The sequence below is a fragment of the Typopeltis vanoorti genome, chromosome 10 (assembly GCF_054136105.1).
Source record: "Typopeltis vanoorti isolate ZY-2024b chromosome 10, IOZ_Tvanoo_1.0, whole genome shotgun sequence".
Lineage (NCBI taxonomy): Eukaryota > Metazoa > Arthropoda > Arachnida > Uropygi > Thelyphonidae > Typopeltis > Typopeltis vanoorti.
In genome coordinates this window covers 72720545-72743051 of record NC_143558.1, presented here as the reverse complement: position 1 = coordinate 72743051, position 22507 = coordinate 72720545, and the positions used below count along the sequence as shown (strand labels likewise).

At 35.0% G+C, this 22507-nt stretch overlaps 1 protein-coding gene across 1 annotated transcript in view; it reads right to left on the bottom strand.

The window, feature by feature from the left end:
* Positions 1-22507, bottom strand: part of LOC150102506 (GDP-D-glucose phosphorylase 1) — a 125037-nt gene that overhangs the window by 55062 nt on the left and 47468 nt on the right. Inside the window, exons 4-5 of the mRNA XM_090399607.1 lie at positions 16902-17009; positions 13297-13350 (exon numbers count right to left, since the gene is read on the bottom strand). Of these exons, the coding sequence (XP_090255733.1) occupies positions 13297-13350; positions 16902-17009 (162 nt within the window). The remainder of the gene's footprint in view (positions 1-13296; positions 13351-16901; positions 17010-22507) is intronic.

The following is a 22507-nucleotide window of genomic DNA, read 5'->3' as shown; positions in this document are numbered from 1 at the left end:
ATTTAAAAAAAAATAATAAATAAATAAATATATATATATATACACACACACACATACAGGGGAGGTTTGTGCATAGGCACTGCAGAACTGCAGCACCCCCAATTTTTTCGATATATAAATATATTTATTAATTTATTTATATTTGCTTATAATATTTAATTTTATTATCAACAATCCTATACAATTCTCTTAATTTGTATAAAAAATAATAAAAATCCATCTTGTAGTACTTAGGAGGGCAAAGGAAGCTAACAGCACTGTGTTTACCACAGTGTCATATTGCTACGCGCATAAGCATGTGCACGTCATAGTGAGATGCGAGCTATTAGCATAATGCAGCACTGTCTGTCGTGCAGTTCCACTGTTGTTTATATGCAGTTTGTGCCAGTAGTAGAGTGTTCGTAGTGCTTATTGTGTTTACTCCGTCTCTTTAAACATTTGGACATTATAATTAAAGACATAACATTTGTTATAGTTTTTATTTTAGAACATTATTGGGGTTATTGACAATTAGGACCTCAGAAATGTAACCTCAAGAAATAAGTTCTGTGACAGTAGTGACTGTACTCTTGTGTAGAGGCTTAAGTGCTGTGAGGACATTATGTTGGAGATTTAATGGATTTTTTACAACACTCAGAAAGAATTAAATTAGAATTTAATACTCCTATATTTCGTCCTAGTCACTAGGACATCTACGGGGATTACAAAAACAATTGATGTAACATGCACACAAAAACTTACAATACTAAGCCCAACCACGTGGGTGACACTAAAGTCCTATCTAGGTGGAGCGCCCTCTAAGGGCGGTAGTAGGTGGCCTGGAATGTAAGGTGGGACCTCTGGTGATGAGTGTTTCCCAAATCTTCGGAAGCTTAATGCAACCGTATTTGTTAAGATTTGGTTGGTTTCTGAGAGCTGCTGCTGTTTCTAAGAAAAGTCTCTCTTTCTTGAATTTGCTGTGGTGGAGCATGGTGGTTTTCTTCCATGATACTCTGTGGGTGGTGTCCAAAACATGGTCAGCCAAGCCTGAATGGCCATAGTTGTGTTTAACGATGTACGACTTGTGTTCCTCCAGGCGGATGGATGCTGATCTGCCTGTCTGTCCAAAGTACGCAAGCTTACAGGAACAGGGTACTTTGTAAACTCCAGGCAGAGAGATAGGGGGGAGCTGATCTTTCGTAGAATGGATAAGGGTAGCAAGTTTGTGGTAGGGCTTATATGCTGTGTGTAGGTTATACTTTTTTAGTATCTTGGCTATTTTTTCCGAAGTGCCTCGGATGTAGGGTATGGTGATGGCATTTTTAAATTCTTGTTGATGAGAGGGATGGGGAATGGGGGAGGAATTGATTATTTTTTTGATACTGTGTTCACTGTAGCCATTGGAGAGGAAAGTTCTGTGTATGTGGTTAAGCTCAGTAGTGAGGGCGGTTCCACTGGAACAAAGATTGTGGTTCCAGTGGAACCGTCTTTGTTCCAGTGGAACAAAGACGGTTCCTTCTATCTGCTTGTAGATTTTGTTATTCCAAGAGAAATACCCAGAGTTGATAGCAAAGGAAAAGAGATCTAATATGTCAGAGGGGAAAACGTTTTCTAAGAGAGATAAAGTGTCAGTTAAGGGAATACTGGTAAACAAAGAGGAGATATCAAAGCTTACCAATATGTCTGTATTGTTCAAGGTTAAATTTTCTGTGAGGGCTTTAAAGTGGGTCGAGTTTTTTATATAGAAAGCTGAATTTCCAGTGAGGGGGGACAGAGAGTTGGCCAGCTGTTTAGACAGTCTGTAACAAGGTGCATTGGTGGCATCTACTATAGGTCTGAGTGGGGAATTGGCTTTGCCTTTGCCATCAACTCTGGGTATTTCTCTTGGAATAACAAAATCTACAAGCAGATAGAAGGAACTGCCATGGGTTCCACCCCCCCTCTCACCCCCCCTTGCCAATTTCTATATGGAAGATTTCGAAAAACGAGCCATAGACTCAGCCCCACTCAAACCTTCTATCTGGCTAAGATATGTAGATGATGTGTTCTCCATTTGGCCTCATGGCCCAGACACGTTAGACTCCTTCCTCGGTCATCTCAATAGCCTACATCCAAGAATCCAGTTTACTATGGAAAAGGAAAAGAACAATTGCTTACCCTTCCTAGACACCTTAGTCACGCACCTGCCCAATGATACACTTACCTTCACTGTATACAGAAAACCCACACACACAGGCAGATACATTCACAAACTCTCCCACCACCACCACCACCCCTCACAACAATATGGCATCATTAAAACCCTTACCAAGAGAGCCCACAATCTTTGTTCCAGTGGAACCGCCCTCACTACTGAGCTTAACCACATACACAGAACTTTCCTCTCTAATGGCTACAGTGAATACAGTATCAAAAAAATAATCAATTCCTCCCCCATTCCACGTCTTCAACAAGATTTTAAAAATGCCATCACCATACCCTACATCCAAGGCACTTCGGAAAAAATAGCCAAGATACTAAAAAAGTATAACCTACACACAGCATATAAGCAATACCGCAAACTTGCTACCCTTATCCGTTCTACGAAAGATCAGCTCCCCCCTATCTCTCTGCCTGGAGTTTACAAAGTACCCTGTTCCTGTAAGCTTGCGTACTTTGGACAGACAGGCAGATCAGCATCCATCCGCCTGGAGGAACACAAGTCGTACATCGTTAAACACAACTATGGCCATTCAGGCTTGGCTGACCATGTTTTGGACACCACCCACAGAGTATCATGGAAGAAAACCACCATGCTCCACCACAGCAAATTCAAGAAAGAGAGACTTTTCTTAGAAACAGCAGCAGCTCTCAGAAACCAACCAAATCTTAACAAATACGGTTGCATTAAGCTTCCGAAGATTTGGGAAACACTCATCACCACCAGAGGTCCCACCTTACATTCCAGGCCACCTACTACCGCCCTTAGAGGGCGCTCCACCTAGATAGGACTTTAGTGTCACCCACGTGGTTGGGCTTAGTATTGTAAGTTTTTGTGTGCATGTTACATTAATTGTTTTTGTAATCCCTGTAGATGTCCTAGTGACTAGGACGAAATATAGGAGTATTAAATTCTAATTTAATTCTTTCTGAGTGTTGTAAAAAATCCATTAAACCTCCAACATAAAGTAGTGACTGTAAGTGAACTACAAATTCTTCAACAGTCACACAAACATCAAGGAAAACGTTATTGACCTTTTTCTCAAAACAAAACAAGAAGAATGGATTTAAAATAAAATATTTAATAATAAAGTAAGTTTTAATTATACTAAACTCTATAATTTTATCGATAATAAACAATATTTTTTCATGAAACAAAACAAAAATATATTTTATTTTTAAGTAACTTTGAATTATACCAAACTGTATAATTTTATCGATAATAAACAATATTTTTTCATGTTTAATTTTTTTTAAAATTTTTACCATAATTTTGATATTTTATCCAAACACGCATACACTGTACTTACAGTGTGTATGTATATTTCGAAAGTTGCAGCACCCCTACGATTTCAAGCCACAAGCTGCCACTGTATATTATATATATATATATTAGGATAACTAAGTAATTTTATAAGCTTGGTTATTTTTACTCCCAATCCCAAGTAAGCAAACAGTTATTTGAGCCTGAAACGTAGTTCAAGTCTAAAGATGGTACAACACCAGGGCAACTCATTGTAAAGGTGGGTAAAGCTCTGATCACTATTCTTAGTATTTCCCATAATGTAAAGCACATCTCACTAAAAGATGTATACTGCAATACATTATGGGTGGGGTCACTACCCAGACTGGTTTCAACCTTTTTTGAGGTCCCCTCAGTGAGTAGCTAGATCCTAAATAACAAGGTTTTAGTAATACAGAGCCTTATCAACTTTACCTATACAAGTTGCTACAAGGTGTTTTTATTTTTAATAAAAATCTGGAAGTTCTGCAACAGAGAAGAGTGTGTGGACAATTTCTTTGCTTGGAGAGTGGTGAATGAGCAGAATGGATTGCCAGAGGTAGTCGTGAGTGCCCCAACAGCAAATAAGTTTAAGGAGAGATACGATCAGTATTGTGTGAATAATGGTTAGTTTCAAAAGATGCTGAGTCTTTTGACTCCATGGAGATATCCGTATAATAATAATTGTGTAAGCACTGGTATATAAACTGGTGCATAGCCATAGCAACATGTATACTAATCAGAGGTATATAAATCAAAGCTTACTGCTGTATTTAGAAATGTCTGCATAATGGCCAAAACGAAGTACAGAGAAAAGAGAACATAACAACATTAAAATAAAATAAAGGACCATGTCAAGAAAACTTATTGTTGAATATTAACAAGTTTTGAAAAATGAACATAATTATAATTTTATTTAGCACATTGACATATTAAAATCAAATCAACTTAAACTGTTTAAACTACCTTTACATTTTTTCCACACCACTACCAGCATGATAGGAAAGCAGTCCTAATCAAAATTAACATGATGGAACTTCATTAAATTTATTTGCATAAAAATTTTACCCAAGAGTATCTTCAGTATGAATTCAAAATTAAACAATGCACAAGTAACATCAAGAAGCCTCAACAATGACAACACATTAGCTGTGTGTGTGATAAAATAGAATATCATGGTTCAGGCTACACTGAAGTCCTAAGAACATTTTACATATATATTTATATATAATTAAAGAAATTTAATCACTGGAAACCAAGAGATACCAAAATAGAAAAAACTATTTATTGTTTGAATGCACAACTAGTTTTGTCTTCTTAGAAGACTTCATCAGGTGCATAACATGAAAAGAGAAATACAAAAAAATATACATTACAAGAGGCAGCTATAAATTAACTTGCAAATGCATTGCTGACATTTGAAGCCATTCTAGATGCCATGGTATTGTAGGGCATGTTCATGTGGGCATGATCTCATGCAGGCCAAAATTTATTTTACATAAAAAAGAGAAAATAAAATTTTGCTTTCCCTAAATATAATAACTGTCAAATTTTCAAGTAGACAGCCAGGATGCTTCAATTTGAAATAAGTGAGATATTGTAATGGGGGATATTATGGATCCATCCATATTTTAAGCCAAATGTAGAAAGAAATTTAAAACTTTCAAAAATTTACCAGAGAGTTTGTAAGAACATAATCTTTTCATAAACTTTCTAGAAAATTTTCGAAAGTAAGAAATTTTTCTACATTTCTTTCTTTCACTTTTTCCACATTTTACTTAAAATATAGATAATCTGTAATATTGTTTATTATAATATCTAAGTGAGACAAATATAAGCGTCTCAGCTCTACAGTTTAATATTTTATTATGCACCCACCTAGAGATCACTTATGAATTAACTTTCTGACACAGCTTTAGTAACAGTGTTGAATGAGCTTTTGTCTTCACTTCCACTTGTAACTTTTTTCCAACTCATTCAATTTGAAGCCTGGTATTTCAGGCTAGTGAAACTTACTCAATGCATTAACAAAAGGTGAATATATGGGCTATAAGTAGAGTTTGTGTTCTTTAAATAATGCAGACAAGGCAACTTAGATTCCAGACTTGTTCTCATAAGCTCACTGGTAAATTTTTGAAACTTCACTTTCTTTCTATATTTGTCTATAAAATATAGATGGATCCATAATATCCTCCATTTCAATATAAATAAAACTATCATTTAATTTCATAGAGAACACTGTAAAAGCAGAACAAAATACTACACCTGTTTCTTCAAATAACAAAAATATTAATGGAATTTATTTTGAATTGTGAAATATAGGGAATAATTATGGATGTAATGATTCAAAATGAATTTGGGATAAATTATGATGTAGGAAAATACATTTTTCAGCATTTTTTTGAAGTAGAATACATGTGATTTCCTCATAAATATTTCTGACTTCTGGAAAAAAACTCTTTCAAGGAATAAGCTGATAGCTAATGACAAATGAAATTTTCCGAGAAATTGTACTGCAGAATGAGTTCACTCATTAGCCGTGGAACCCTTCTATTTGAATGGTCACACAAGATAAGGGAAAGCTTTCCTGATTGGTTGCATTTGTTATGACATGTATACATAACAGGAATTTTTCTGCTTTTGGCAGCCGATTACAAATCTTTCTACTGATTTGGCTGAAGCCGAATATATGAAAAACGTGCTGAAGCGGCTGAATACCAAAGCAAAACTGAATGGTTTTGCTTTGGTATCCACAGCGCATCCATAGTAAGTACAGCTACTTGAAAAAAATTATGCCAAACTCAAATAAAGGGTGATATCAACAAACAAGAAAATGGTCAGAGGCAATCATTAAAAAAAGTGCGTGTCATAAGATTATTTTTATGTAGTGACGTTATTCATTATTAGAAATGAATTTGGAGCCATTTTTCGCATTTATATTGTAGATATAATTTTGTCTAAAATGGTGCAACTGAAACCAAAACTGAAATGACTAAATATTTTAACAGAGGTCCTAAAAATCAAATTTCATGAAATTCCATCAAATTTTCCATAATTTTGCCAAACAGTCAAATTATCAAAACTTTTTCATCATCCAGATTCAATAACTAAGACTAAAATTACTCTTATAGGTATTTACATACAATATACTTTGAAAATGTTCAGGACTGAACCTTCTAGCATTAACGTTTATCATTTTCACAAGAACTATTATGATACATAAAAGAAGGTTATAGCATTCAAAGAACTTTATTGAATGGTGGTGCTTCAGTAACAATCATACCAGCATGTCAAAAGGTAATGTGTGGTTATGAACCATCAAACTGTTTTAGCTTATATACTTCAATGCAGAATTACAAATATCAGTTCAAATCATTCTGTAAATACAAATGATTTGGTGGAATGAAACTAAACCGCATGGACATATTCTAGTGTGCATTCTAAATATCAAATTTCATTCAATTCTATCTGGTGAGAGTGGAGTTAGTGATGTATATAATTTTGAAATGTTTTATTTCATCTCTCAATGAAAAATAAATACTGGAATGGCTTGAGAAATTTTTGTAAAAGATTCCAAATACTGATTTTCAATAAAAATCCATCTAGAGTCCAGGAGTAACTTGCATCAGGACAAACAAAAGAATCTAATATGGGCTTACAAAGTTTTCAAAATATACCTTAAAACTACAGATAACTTTGAGAAGCCATTCTACTACAGCCATGCTGGCAACTATCACCCTAATGTTCATGGCCATAATGCTCTACCAGAGATTGCACATCGTACTTAAAAATAATAATAAATAAATAAAATAAAATAAAATAAAATAAATAAAAAATAAAAAACTTGAATGCTGTGCTAGCTGTCTACATGTAAGTACCACTGACAGATTTATCTCCCTCATGATGTTATCACTGTGATGACAAAATACTGGAATTAAAAATAGCTGAATTTTATTTTTCATCTCAAGATTTTTTTCATTTAATCTAATTATGTAATCATGATTATTTTAAGTGGTCAATTCCTACTTTGCCTTTATACTACATGCAATGGATCTTTATCCTCACATTATTTTTAAATTTTTTAAATCCTTTATTTTTATTTCTATTTGAGCCTGTGTAGCTCAGTGGATGTGGCGTTTGCCAACCACGGCGCTTGGCCGCACGAAGGAAGACTTGGTTTCGAGTCTAGTCGGTGACTAGAGGAAATTTTTCTAAGCCTTTTTTCAACCGGTTCCCGAGTTAGTCGATCTCTGGCACGGGCAAGCAGGTTTTTCCTCCCGGAAACTCGGGTTTTTCGTCCTGTAAACTCAAGAAAATCGACCGTAGAACCCACATTATTTCAGACATTAAATATATTGTGTTAGGGTTAGGGACGAGATGGCGGCACATTTGAGCCGTCTCTCTTCACTGAGTACCGCTTAATTAATGATAGCCTTGGGCCATCTATCTCTGATTGGTACCAGTGGAGATTGAACTGCCCACTCAGTCTCCAAAAGTTAGATAGGGCTAAATGGCCTTGCCTACTCCCCGTATACGGGAATAAAAAGGCGTTAGCTGATTTTTTTTAATTTTTTTTTTATTTCCTGTTTTTTTTTTTTTTAATCCTGTTTTTTTTTTTTCAGCTACAATCCTAGATGTCTACAGCATACATGACTTTTTTTTTTTAACGTGAAACCTAAGTGCCGTATATGGACAAGAATTAGATAATCCAGAAACCCTCTTCTAGAGAACCTAACATGGAACTTTCTCAAGTCAATTCAGGATGCTAATGAATATGCCTTCAATTGAACACCTATTAAACACATTCACTAACACATCTATACTAACAGAGAATTTAAATGACAGCTTGCTGGACTAGATCCAACCAGCATCTTATGTAATGTCTTATGTAATTTATGAAAATGTTGACTAAAAATCTAGCAAAATATCAGCAAGTAAACTACAGTTTATTTTGCTACCAATGGTGTTGTTATTTCATCTACTCTCTCTCTTCAATATACCAATCACAATCTCTAGTTAATTAAATGCAGCCCACAGTTTTCACAATGATGTTACACTGAACTCCTCTTTCTTTATAAACTCCTCTTTATTTGATAAACTTCGAACTAAGAAAACTAACAATTATCTAGAATATACATTGACAATTGGTTAGTATGCATAAAAAATCAGACATCCTAAACTTCAGTGCTAGTTAAATGCAATCCTATCTATTTTGCTAATACCCAGATCTCTAGTTAGAGAAAAATTTCCAGACATGGATAATCTTCTATCTTTCATATAATGTCTCACTTACATATAAGAATACGGTTCTTTCATTCTAAACATTCTTCTCTTTTGAGCCACCATTAACTTTGAACAAATCCTAAATCCCCCTAACTAATGAATACTGTTCTCTTATTAAAAGTTTCATAAAAATTCTTGACTCTTGATTCATCACTTGGGGTGTTTAAGGGTCAAAGCTGTATAACTGAGAGGAGACCTCCACTTAGCCTTTAAAGGAAAGCGGAGAACCGACCAGAGCTTCTGACCTAATGTCCAATCCTCACCTTCTCGTGGTGCACCCTGTTGGGTATCTATTTGGATACTGAACGAACGAGGATGGGCTGGAAATTTGGGATTTAGCCGACCAAATTGTATTCTTATTGGTTAAACCAAAATACAAAATGATGGTACAACATGACAAAATTTCATGCCGGCTGGGGTGTCGCCCGGTTAAACAAGGCCCCCGTTGTTTTTGCCAGGGAACCAGGGCGAACAGCGAAAAGTCAGCTACTGGAACAAATCTGAAAACAAACCCCGACTCAACATCACCAGAGTTAAAGATCGGTACTATCAACATAAGAAGCCTGAATGGCAAAGAAATGGAGCTAGCTGAGGAATTAGATAAGTACCAGATTGACATAATAGGGGTGACTGAAACAAAAAAGCCCAAAACTGATGAGATCTTTCTGAGCAATAAATACAAAATCTTATATTCAGGCAATGACAATCGAGCAAAAGAAGGAGTAGCCATAGTATTCAACACAAAATACGGGGCTAATCTTCTTGAATGGCAGTCAGTCTCAAGTAGAGTAATGTGGGCAAATATGAGAATGGGGAACTGGACAATGAGACTTATTTGTGCCTATGGTCCCACAGAAGGTTCTACTAAGGTAGAAGTGGAGGAATTTTTTGAGGCTTTAGAAAATGCAACTGACACAATGAAAAATGAAAAGTTGGTCCTTGTTGGGGATCTAAATAGCAGAGTAGGAAATGATTGTGAGACATACAAATATATTTTGGGAAAATTTGGAGAAAAGAGAAAAGCTAATAATAATGGCAAATATCTGTTGGATTTCTGCTCAGGACATGGACTGGTTATTACTAACACCATGTTCCAACATAAAAATGTGCACAAATTTACATGGAGAGAAGAGGCTAGGAATAAGAGAAGTCTCATTGACTATGTTATTGTTGATAGTGATGTTTTCTCCCTGGTGCAGGACACCAGAGTGTACAGAGGATTTGAAATTGGAAGTGATCGCTATTTAGTCTTGAGCAGGATAAAATTGAATTTCATATTGAAAAGAATAACATGTAAGAAAGTTTTAAAGCTAATAAAAGTTGAGCAGCTCTCAGATGTGAACTGTAGACTAAAATACACAAAGATTATTGAAGAAAAAATGAAAGAGTTTCAGAACAGGAATCAAACCTTGGAGATTCAGTGGCAAACTCTGAAGAAAACATTGATTGATTCTGCCAGAGAGGCATGTGGTGAGGTTGTCTGTAAGGATAAAAAAATCAGAACTCCCTGGTGGACACAGGAAGTTAAAGAGGCAGTGAAGGAAAAGAAGAAAGCATATCAAAAGTTCCTGTCAAATAAGTCAGCTAGTGCTCTTAGAGAATATAGAGACAAATGCAAGAATGCTAAACACTATGTAAAACTAGCTAAACAAAAGTCATGGGAGGACTTTGGCAAGAATATAGAAAATAAATATCAAGAAGGTGGCAAAATATTCTGGAGGTTGTTGAAGAAGCTTAGGAATGGAGAAAAGAGTGCTGTAAAAGGAATTAGAGATGATAAAGGTGACATGAAAATGGGAGAAAAAGATATCCTTGAAGTATGGAGTAATTACTTTGAAAAACTGCTAAATGAAACAAGCAGTGATGAGAGCACAGTGGTAAAAATCACTGACCACGCATGCAGTCAGGAATACATATCCATACTTGAAGTAGAAAAAGCCATCAAAGGCTTGAAATGTGAAAGGCAGCAGGAGTAGATGATATTCGACCAGAAATGCTGAAGTATGGTGGTATAAGAGTCTTACAGTGGCTGCACTGCATAGTTCAGAAAGCCTGGACAGAGGGACGAATTCCCGATGATTGGAGTAGAGCTCTCATAGTACCCATATATAAAAAGGGAAATAAAACTGAATGTGAGAATTACAGAGGTATTTCCCTACTGAGTGTTCCTGGCAAGATCTATGCAAGTATACTTGAGAAACGGTTGAGAAGAATTGTGGAAGAAAAGCTTGGTGAAGAACAAGCTGGATTCAGGCCAAATAGAGGCTGTCAGGATCAGATCTTCACTTTACGACAAATAGTCGAGAAAGCATGGGAATATAACAAAGATCTGTATTTAAGTTTTGTCGATTTGGAAAAGGCATATGACAAGGTGCCAAGAGAGAAGCTATTCAATACGCTGCAGTTATATGGTGTCAATGGGGCATTATATCAAGCAATACTTAGTCTTTATTTGAAATGTGAGTCAGCAGTTAGAATTGAAGGAAGTACAGGAAGATGGTTTAATGTTAAATCTGGTGTGAGACAAGGATGTACATTATCCCCTCTGTTATTCATTATCTATATGGATCACATTATGAAGGAAAGTGGTATTAAACATGATATCAAAATTGGAGATATTAATGTCAGCTCTTTGCTTTATGTGGATGATGTTATACTTCTCAATAAATCCGCTACAAGTCTGCAAGATTCTCTGACTAAATTGAATAGCTGTTGTAATAGATATGGTATGAAGGTCAGCAATAAAAAGACAAAGACAATGAAAATAGGTAGAATCACTGAAAATGTCAACTGTTGTGAATGGAGAACCTGTGGAACAAGTAAAACATTTCAGCTATTTAGGCATGATTTTTACTGAAGATGGTAAATTAAATATAGAAATAGACAACAGAATCAGCAAAGCTGGTATAGTGGGAAACCAATTGAATAAATTCATATGGAATAAGAGAGAAATTAGTCGGAACACTAAATTAGCTGTATACAAGACAGTGTTCAAACCAGTTTTAACTTATGGATCTGAGAGCTGGGTCAGAAGTAAAACACTTGACCAAAGACTAGAGACCACAGATATGAGAGTCCTGAGAAAGATTATAGGCGTGAACAGATGGCATCAATGGCAATATCATATTAAAAGCGAGGATATTAGGAAAGAACTTGAGATTGTCAATCCAATGTCAAGTTCCAATGTCAATCCAATTAGCTCTGCTAACGCATTCATCCAGGAATGCGTTAGCAGAGCTAATCTCAGGTGGTATGGTCACTTAAACAGAATGGGCAAAGAAAGATTAGCAAAACAAGTGTTCTCTGCCAAGTTGGCAGCAAAACGACCCAGAGGAAGACCATGATATAGGTGGATTGATACGGTACAAACTGCCTTAGACGATAGAAATATAAGATCTGATAATGTTGGAGTCTTGACAAGTAACAGACTGATTTGGAGGAAAATTGTAGATAGGAAATTAATAATGATGTAATTTTTTTCATGTAGTACTATCATATCCTGTACACCCCTTGAGGGTACATGGCAGGAATTTGATGATGATGATGATGATAAAAATTCTTGACTCTATGCAGAAAGCAATGCAATTGGTTGACAATTAAACTCCATCCCCATCTACTGCATCCATTTTATACAGATATTTCCACAGTCACTATTCATCCAAATTCTTCTTCAGCATTTCCTTTTAGTCTTTTAATATGCATTCGACAACAAATGCATTTGACTCTTTAATTTTTTTTTTTTTCTAAAGCCAGGACGTGCATTCAAATATATTGTTGTTAGATTCCCACTTTTTCACCACCTATCTATAATTTCATGAATAAGACTGAACAAAAACAACCTTCTGCGTTTGAAGTCGCAACAAGATACCAATTCAGAAAGAATAATTATGTAATAATTAAACAGTTACTGAACATATACCTAATTAAAACCGCAATGTTGAGATTAGTATACGTTATTTATCTTGAGAAAGGGTATGTTAGCATCTACATGTACTTTAAATGGCACCGCTTTTAGTATTTTATATGCATTTAGAAGTATTCCTCTTTGTATTTTGGAACATAATGATTTCCTTTCATTCATATGGATGGTAGGGGCAGCTATGCTACCATACTAGGGAAGTAACTATGAGCAAGGTGGTTTCCCATTGCCTTCCTTGCTATATCAAATGGCTATATCCTGTGTATTCATGAGTCCGGTTTGCCTGTTTGTGGGATGAAAAACCCCAGAAAAAAACCCTACTGTCCATGCCAAAGACTGGTTAATTTGGCTATGGCTGAGGAAGATCCTTCAGCTCCTCACGTCTCTGACAGGAATCAAACGTAGGACACTCCTTCCCCAAGCATATGGTTGCAAAGCGTACAGGCACTAGGCTAACCATGTGGACCTTTGTATTTTACACCTCATGAAAACACTGCAAGCAATAGTAAGCAATGATATTATTAAAACATATTTAAGACTCATACTAAAGAAGATGTCATACAAAATTACTTTTGGCTGAAGTCAATGTATTTTAACACTATTAATGTATCTTAATGTAAATAATTAACTTTACCTCACAGGATGAGTCGGCATTCTTCCAATCTTTTGGTTTTAGTCTAAAAAGGACCTGTAAATTTAATTACAACAAAATTATAGAATGATATTATTATTATTTTTTTTAATGTTATTTTTTGTGAGATGCCTATTATCTTAAGATATAGACTACTTCATGAAAAAAAAAAGTCTTCCTAATGATCCATTGGCAATTTTGTTTTAATTGTAAAATTCACATAATTCTTTTCTGCTGAAGTGATGTATAGAATTAATTAGTGTTATTACACTAATTAATTTACATTATTATTTTGCTACTGTAAATTATTTATTTAAATATTTGATTTACACTGAATTTGATGCTTCTTACACCAAGCAATGGATTTGTGATTCACATATTTCATGTAATAAATTTAGTTTAATCCTTTATCCAAGTGTAAGCAAACAAAGTTTGCGCCTGAAGTATCTTCAGTACTGAGGCAACTCCTGGTAAAGGTGGACCAAGCTCTCATCACTCCTTGTCTTAGTATCTCCCATAATGCAAAGCACATCTCCTTGCAGACATGTATAATGTTATGCATTAGGAAAGGGCCCCTACCCAGACTGGTTTCGACCTTTATTGAGGTCTCATCAGTGGGAGCCAGACCCAGAGGTGGTGATACCAAGCTGGAAGCAACGAAGAAGTCATCTTTACCCATAAGAGCTGCCAAAAGGTATCTCACCTTATTGTTAAATTACTCTGGATTTAGAGAAAGATGTTGGAAGTTTTTCCCCATTTGGTTAGACTATAATAAATTTAGTTTAATCCTTTATCCAAGTGTAAGCAAACAAAGTTTGCGCCTGAAGTATCTTCATTATAACATTATAAATGTCCACAAGGAGATGTGCTTTGCATTATGGGAGATACTAAGACAAGGAGTGATGAAAGCTTGGTCCACCTTTACCATGAATTGCCTCAGTCCTGAAGATACTTCAGGTGCAAGCTTTGTTTGCTTACACTTGGATAAAGGATCAAAGTAAATTTATTATAGTCTAACCAAATGGGGAAAAACTTCCAACATTTCATATTGTATAAATGAAGCTATGAAACAGATAAAAGATGAAAGCTACATAAACAGATCTATATGAAGCCTTTTAACCTCCAACTGGCCATGAAATCTATAAACGTCCAGCTAAATCTGGATACGATTCTGTAACATTGAATAACATGGATAAGAAGTGCAATTTGGTCTCACTAATTCATCCACCTCACCGGTGGGGAGAATAAGGAATATTTAGTAGTCAGTGCACCCTGTTAGTGGTGGACTGACTACCTAGGTACTGAACAAGCAAGGATAGACTGGCAATTTGGGATTTAGCAGACCAAATTGTATGCTGTATAGGCTTAAACCAAATGACAATGATGGCACAACATAATGAAATGTCAAGTTGGCTGGTGCATCAACAAGTTACACAAGGACCCCCACTGTTTTTGTCAAGGAATCAGGACTAAAAGTCAGCTACTGGAATAAATTCAAAACCAGTGGAATTAAAGATAAGTACCATCAACATAAGAGATATTTGTTATAATCAGCATTTGTGCTTATGGTTCCACAGAATGCTCTACTAAGTAGAGGAATTTTTTTGAGTCATTATAGAAAGCAGATGGCATAAAGAAAAAGGAAAAGTTGGTCCTCATTCAAGATCCGAATAGCTGCGTAAGAAATGAATACCAATGATACAGCACTGTTTTGGGAAATTTTGGAGAAAAGGGCAATGGTAATTATATACTAGTTAAACAACAATGGTCTCAAAACAGATCCCTGCAGTATGCCACTAGTAACTTTCCTCTTTCAGGATACCACACTCCCATACACAACTGATGATACCTATCTGACAGTCAGTCAGCTATCCAACTCATTTAGCCAAATGTACAAATTTAGCTATATTTATACATTTTGCCAATATACAAAAAAAAAAAAATGTACACAGACACCAACATTGCATGACCTAAAAACAAAGATGACTCCCTTACATAAGTTCTCTTCTCCTCAAGTCCTATATTGGTAACATGGATGAATTACTGCATATGCAGTACATCCCCCCCCCCAATATTTTGCTACAAATATATTAGAAGAATCGTGACTACCTAGGATACAAAAATCTGATCCCCAATGGTGTCCCCCCTTCCATTATACTCAAAAAAATGTACCACACAAATTAACACACACACCCTTGCAATCTCGTTACAGACTATCATATTCTTCTGCTATCTATTTCACAAACTGAAATAGATAGCAGAAGAATATGATACAGATGAAAATTGACACACATTCAGTCTATTCTAAATGTGAGTGTGTGTGTGTGTGAGAGAGAGAGAGAGAGAGAGATGAAATCTTGCAGGCAGTGCTCACCATGATATTCACTAGAAAGGTAGGAGAAATCTAGTCAACTTCAAAGCAAACCAAACCAGAATCCTATCTTTTTTTTCTCCCCGCAAAATAAACAAATTCTCACATAATGTGTAGTTCCTCAGACAGATCAGATATCTTTCTTCAAATTAACGCTCACCTCCAGCTTTCATGGCACAAACACCACATCTGTAGTTTCTCCAGCGTTCAGAAAACTAAGTGTTCCTCTTCTGTTTCAGTCATTACTTCTTTCCTAATACTATGAATCACTTTGCAAACATCTCAAATCTATCTTGCCTTTAGAATACTGTTCTCTTTTATGGTAGGACACCAAAATAAATCCCTAAAAATCCTTGATGTGTGATTTGGCTAATTCTTAACTTCTTTCTTGCACCCTTACTCCTATTTTAATTACGCAACTTGTTTTTTTACTTATATCTTTCTTACAATTACTTCTATGAGTACTGCTCAAATGAACCAACATCTATCATTCCTGCAAATGATAGATGTTGGTTCATTTAAATATCATATGTGATCAGGATCAGATCAACATCCATACAGAGTCCAACTTTAAGCTTCCGGAACTACCTTCTCTTCCTCTTGATTCCCTTTATCGGTATTATCCGGTACAGCATTCCTCATCCAGTATTCCACAAGAATTTTTAACCTACAGCTATTTAAAAAGATTCATCAGATTCTTCTCTATCGGCAACCTTTAGCCTATGTGTGGTACTGATGTACTATACATTCTGCAACAATTTTTTTTCATCTTCACGAAAAAAAAAAAAAAAACACTCACTTATCAGCTTCTTTATATCATACATGTTTATGCAACTTGGAATATAAGCAAAATACTTTAAATGCTGCAGCTCTCAGAAGTACTTCAGCTACCCTGCTTCCCATTCTTTAAGCTGGGAAAAGTATTTTCTAGCTGATTTTCAGAAGTATTTTGCCCAGCTCTGAGTAAAAGAAAGTATGATGCTGATGCGGTTAAGAGCATATTTTGGTCTTTATTAGAAGCTTCAGTTTGAAACAGCCTGTTTTATAGAAGTAAAACGAGATTTTTTTTTTTTTTAAAAGTAGTTCCATTGCTAAACACAGTGTATAAAGATATTTTTTAAATGTTGGAAATGAGACTTCTTATGACTTTATTCATTGTCATAATAAAAAATCCAATAAAATAAAATAAACTGATAAAATAAAATAAAATGAATGAAACAGAAAGAACACTATTAACCTCTTCTTGTTTAATCTTTAAGAAGTTAAAAAGCTCCTTAGCAAATGGCATAACAATGCTTGAAATAAGCTGAGGTTTCCTCCTCTCTACAGCTCTTCTTGTATTTAACTGGAATGATACAAAAATACACTCAGACATACCATAATTTAAATAAAACGAATGTGTTTACATTTAGCTTCTTTCAAATGGTTATAAAAATGTAAATATTATTATTACTCAGATTACATGGAATTACAAGACAGCCTATTCTATCTAAGTCTTGAATACACTTCTTTAAATTTATGCAATGCCAATTACAACTGCTCCTCTTAACCAATAATACATTTCTCTCAGCATTCACTTCTCATATCCTTTCTTTATTTCATCCTTACCTTTGAAAAATGCCTTACTGTTTCTTATCCTTCAACCAACAATTCTCTATAACTAAGTGAAAAGGTCCTCTCAGTTTATCTTTATGATATATAAAAGACAATGCATCATTAATAAACCATTGGAAAGGAAGAATATTTGGAAGTAGAATTCCTCAAAAATACAAAAGAAAATTATGAAAAATACAGAAAATATGTAATTTTAATGTATCACTAAAAGATAGCATGCAGATATGAGTTCAGTCCCTCTGTAAATACACACAAATATATGCAACAGAGCTTGGCACTTCATAGTGAAACATTTCAATCTTGAACATTGACACTAGCAATATTATACTGAAGATATAACAATAACTAACAAATAACAAGAACTACTAAAATGTGGTAACAAATTGATAAGCTTCTGGTACAGTCTAAAATGTTCAGTTTGAGTGCAAGAAATCTTGCACTCACTGAGCTTCATCTCTCCATGGCTTTTAAGGAAATTGCACCAGCAGGACTACAAATATGTTACAACCAAAGGTGTACAGTTCTGTGATTATCTCTACAACTAGGACTTCTTTCATAACTACACACCAACAACATGCAATGGGGTTAATGTTTCAGTTTACTAGAATTTGATTCTTTCCGACTACTAATTGTAGAGAGATGTTTGAAGACTTATATTTACAGAAACAATATTGGTATATGTGCTAAACTGTTGTCTGACAATTGCCACAACTTCATTCCGACAACTCCAAGAAATCAAGATCACTAAATATGTCCAGATGATACATCAAAACAAAAAGAAGTATAACTTCCTTATCCCTACTTGTCAGTGTGTTTTTCAACATTCATTTTATTTTGCCTACTTTTACAATATGAGGTATCTGAATATTATTTTTATAACTTTTATCCAACATAAAAAAAGTCAACCAGGAAGTGTAGAAATACTAGGGTTGTCCCATTTTAGAGAGAAACTCATTAAGTTTTTCTCATTACCAGGTTTTCACAAGTTCTCTCTCTCTCTCACATGCTTTCTCTTTTTTCCAGATCTTCATCCCTCAGTCACAATGAATCCATAGGAGAAAGCAAAGTGTGCAGACTGGTTTATTCAAACAAAATTTCATACACAAAGGCTTAGAACTCATTACAACAGATCATCCCCATCAAGATCAACCATATGAGTTTGGTATAAAACATTTATAGAAAGTGGAAGTGTGGAACACAAGAAAGGTGCAGGGCAACCTCAAACATCTGAAGAAAATGTCAAGTGTATTTGACATTTTCTTTAAATGTTCAAAGTCTACACAAGTCAACATGAACTGTGTCATGTGAGTTACAGTTGTCCTGTTCAACAGTACATGATGTCTTGCGCAAACATTTAACCTTTTAACTGCTGAGATACTAAATAACCAGTACGACCCTCCTTGCTGAGTTATTTTCACAATTATAAAATATTTTATAATAATATGAATAGTTACTATAATGTATTACACATTTTTGCACTGTTTTCTTGTATAAATTGAAGTATGAACAAAACTGTTATATAGAAATTTTATTTTCAATTTAGGGATGTCCAGAATTTATCTCGAAACTTATTTGTTTATTCCATGCCAAATAATGTCACACACAACTTCAAGTGAGAAACACCTTCCCAAAAATACTTCAATACTTTAGTAGTGTGTGTATGTATGTATGTGGTAATTTTGAAAGCAGGGATGTACACATAAGGCTATGACACATTTGGCACACATATACTGGCTCTTTTTTCTTTTTTTTCATCCCACTGTGGTATTTGAACACACGACAATGCCTAGTGGGATTTACTAACCCTGGAATCACTGCATCATGTGATCGCCTGGCTCCTATTGTCAAGGACGTCACTGATAACATTGTGCATGGTCTCACAATTTTTTATGAAGATAGAGGCACAAAGCAGACAGAAGCTTGAAAATTAGTTCCTTCTAATCCTAAGAGATGGCGCTATAAGCCCGCTCAATTCAAATGCTTTCACAAACTAAATTAAACGAATATTACATATTGAAAGTTCAAATCGAGTTAACTCGATCGTAACAAGGTTGCCATTTTTTCTGTGCTTGAGTTAACTCGACCGTAGCAGTTAAAGGATTAAAGTTGCATCCTTACAAGTTGCAACTCTTGCAAGAGATTCCTTTGTTGGACCTGTGTATCAAATTTTGTTAGAATAAACCACTTAAGACACTGTGCTTTCTCCTATGGATTCATGGAACTGAAGGGAGAATGAAGACCTGAAAGAGAGAGAGAGGGAGAACTTGTCAAAATTTGGTATTCACTTTTTATACATTACATAAAAGTTGAAGATAATTTTTGGACACCCTATTCAATTCCCTATCCACCATCACCCCTATGTCATTAATTTCTTGCAATATAATCCCATTAATGTAATACACAGATTATAATATTTTCATCCCATAATCTCACAATGAACTGATGACCATTATCCTTTGCCCACAATGTCAATCAATATAAATCATTCTGCAAGACCTCTCAAAGCATTTGATTGGATCTGGTATAGAGACCTTCTTGCAAGGTTCTTTATGAATGGGTAACAATTCTCTCCTGTGGTTCACTGCTTTCCAAGTTGGATGGCATCTTCTCCTTAGATTGCTTTATTAATGCTAGGATATCCAGGGCTCTTTGTTTTTGACTATCCTCTTCTTATATATTAACCTCGTATCTGTTAAAGACAGCACAGTACATTCTTCTTCTTCATTTGACAAACCATCATCATCAAATGTCTGATGTGTATCCTCAAGGGATATACAGGATATTATAGTACTATATCAAAAACTTACACGATTACTAACTTCCTATCTACAATTTTCCTCCAAATCAATCTGTAACCTGTCAAGACTCCAATATTATCAGATCTTATACTTCAGCGATACTAGCTGTGTGCTTCATATGTTTCAATCTAGTGACAACATTGGGAAACTGTAGCAAAAACTGCAATGTGATATTTTGCTTAGTTATTGTACTATATTTTTTTGTGTCAACACGTGTTCGATATGTCTGGCAATGTTTCATTGTGTTTAAAATGAGCAATTTTCATGATCAACAAATTTGTGTGAAGTTTTGCATCAAATTGGGAAAATCTTTTATGGAGACATTTGAAATGTTAACATCATTTGGGAATGAGGCTTCAAGGCAGTGATTGTCAACCTGTGGGGTGAGCCCCCTTTTTTTGGGGGGGAGGGACACGAAGAAAGTGGAAATCAAAGGAAAAACTACTTTATTGAAACAAAAGCATTTTAATGAAACTATTTATTGTTTCATTAAAATTCGTTAAAATTCAAAAACATAAAATACACTCTGAAAATAAAATAATAAAATATGCGAGTAGGTTAGAAACCCATTGTACATTGGCATTATGTTGTCATTGGTTATAAAATTTTTGAACAAATAACACACGGTAGTCTTTCTTCATCATTTACTTCAGTCATTGTAAAACCAAAATCTAAATATTCTGCTGTATACTTTCTTGATTTTACTTTCGAAGCGATATTCTGTGAACCTGAATTTGTTAACGTCGACGCTCCACAGTCATCATCTTATGCCCGATTAAAAATTTATTCATTTTTCTACACTAGAAAAGATTGTTTTTATACTGTGCATCACAGTCATTGTGAATAGGAGTAAAATAACGCCAACCACCAACTTCTCACTGTTGGTCACTATTGCAGTGTTACTGCCATCTTGCCATTTCAAGTCTTATTTATACTCGCAGAAATATTTCCAAACATTCGAGACTTCCTGTGATGAAATCGCAAATGTTTCCAAAAGACCGATACAATTCAACGACATGTTTAAATTTGTATAAATATTTAAAAATTTTGATTAATTCCTAGTTTTTTTTGTTTGTTTGTTTTGTTTTGCTAACTTTTATGGGTTTTGTCAGTGTCTCAATGCAAGAATTGCGAGGTGTCGGGGGCATCACAAAAACTAATATTAAACAGGGCACACATGAAAGAAAGCTGGGAAACACTGCTTTAAGGATACTCAAATGCAAGAGCCATAGAAATGTTTCAAAGATGGCTGAACTTCAGTTCACAATGATCCCAGTTCAGGACGACTGTTAACATCAAAAAATGAAAAATTGTTGCCAAAGTTCGTAAAGTCATCCGTTCTAATGGAGAATTAACTGTTCGTGAGATAGGTGAAGTAGCAAACATTAAAAAATCTGTCTGTAATGAGATTCTTATGCAAAATTTAGGCATGCATCAAGCACAATCAAAAGCAAATTCGAGTCGATGTGAGCCAAGAGCTTTTCAGTCGAGCTTATGAGGATGAACACTTTTTTAAAAGTCATTACCAGGAATGAGACATGAGTTTATGCTATGATGTTGAAACAAAAACTCATTCATCAAGGTGGGTGTCAAAAGGGTCACCATGACCCCAAAAAGCGAGACAAATGCAGTCGAATGTCAAAGTGATGATGACAGGTTTTTTAGATTCTGAGGGCACTGTTCACCATGAATTTCTTCTACAAGGCAGGACAGTGAACAAGGAGTATTATCTTGAGATAATGCAACATCTTCATGAGGCTATCAGAAAAAAAAAAAAAAGGCTTGATGCTTGGAGGGATAACCGATGGATGCTTCATTACGATAATGCATCCACAAACACATCATTACTATTTCGTCAATTTTTGGCAAAACACAAAACAATAGTTGTTCTACAGCCTGCTTACTCACCTGATCTTGCAACAGCAGATTTTTTTTTTCTCTAAATTGAAATTGACACTGAAGGGCCAATGTTTTGAGTCAATTGACTCGATAAAGAAAAAATCGATAATGGAACTGTACAGTATCCTGAAAAGAAGCATTCCAGAAATGTTTCAAAGAATGGAAGAAATGCTGGCAGTGATATATACAAAGTGAAGGAAAGTACTTTGAAGGCAACAAGGCTGAATAGCTTCTACGTTAGACAAAAAAAAAATGTTTATTTAAAAAGTCTGGGAATTTCCCAAATCTTGTACGTCTATTGTCCTCTACTCTGATCAGAATGAAATATTAACAAATATTTCAATCTGAATCAAACAGATCTTCTTTAATGCAATGAACATGATCTGAATCTATAAGATGATCTTCAGTGCATTGAAAACAAGATAGAACAATAGCAATCATTTTGAAATCCATTGTTTTTGTTCTGTTCTGCTTTGTTTGAAATGTCAATGTAAAGATGATCAGTCAGATTTAGATCAAAATAGTTGTTAAT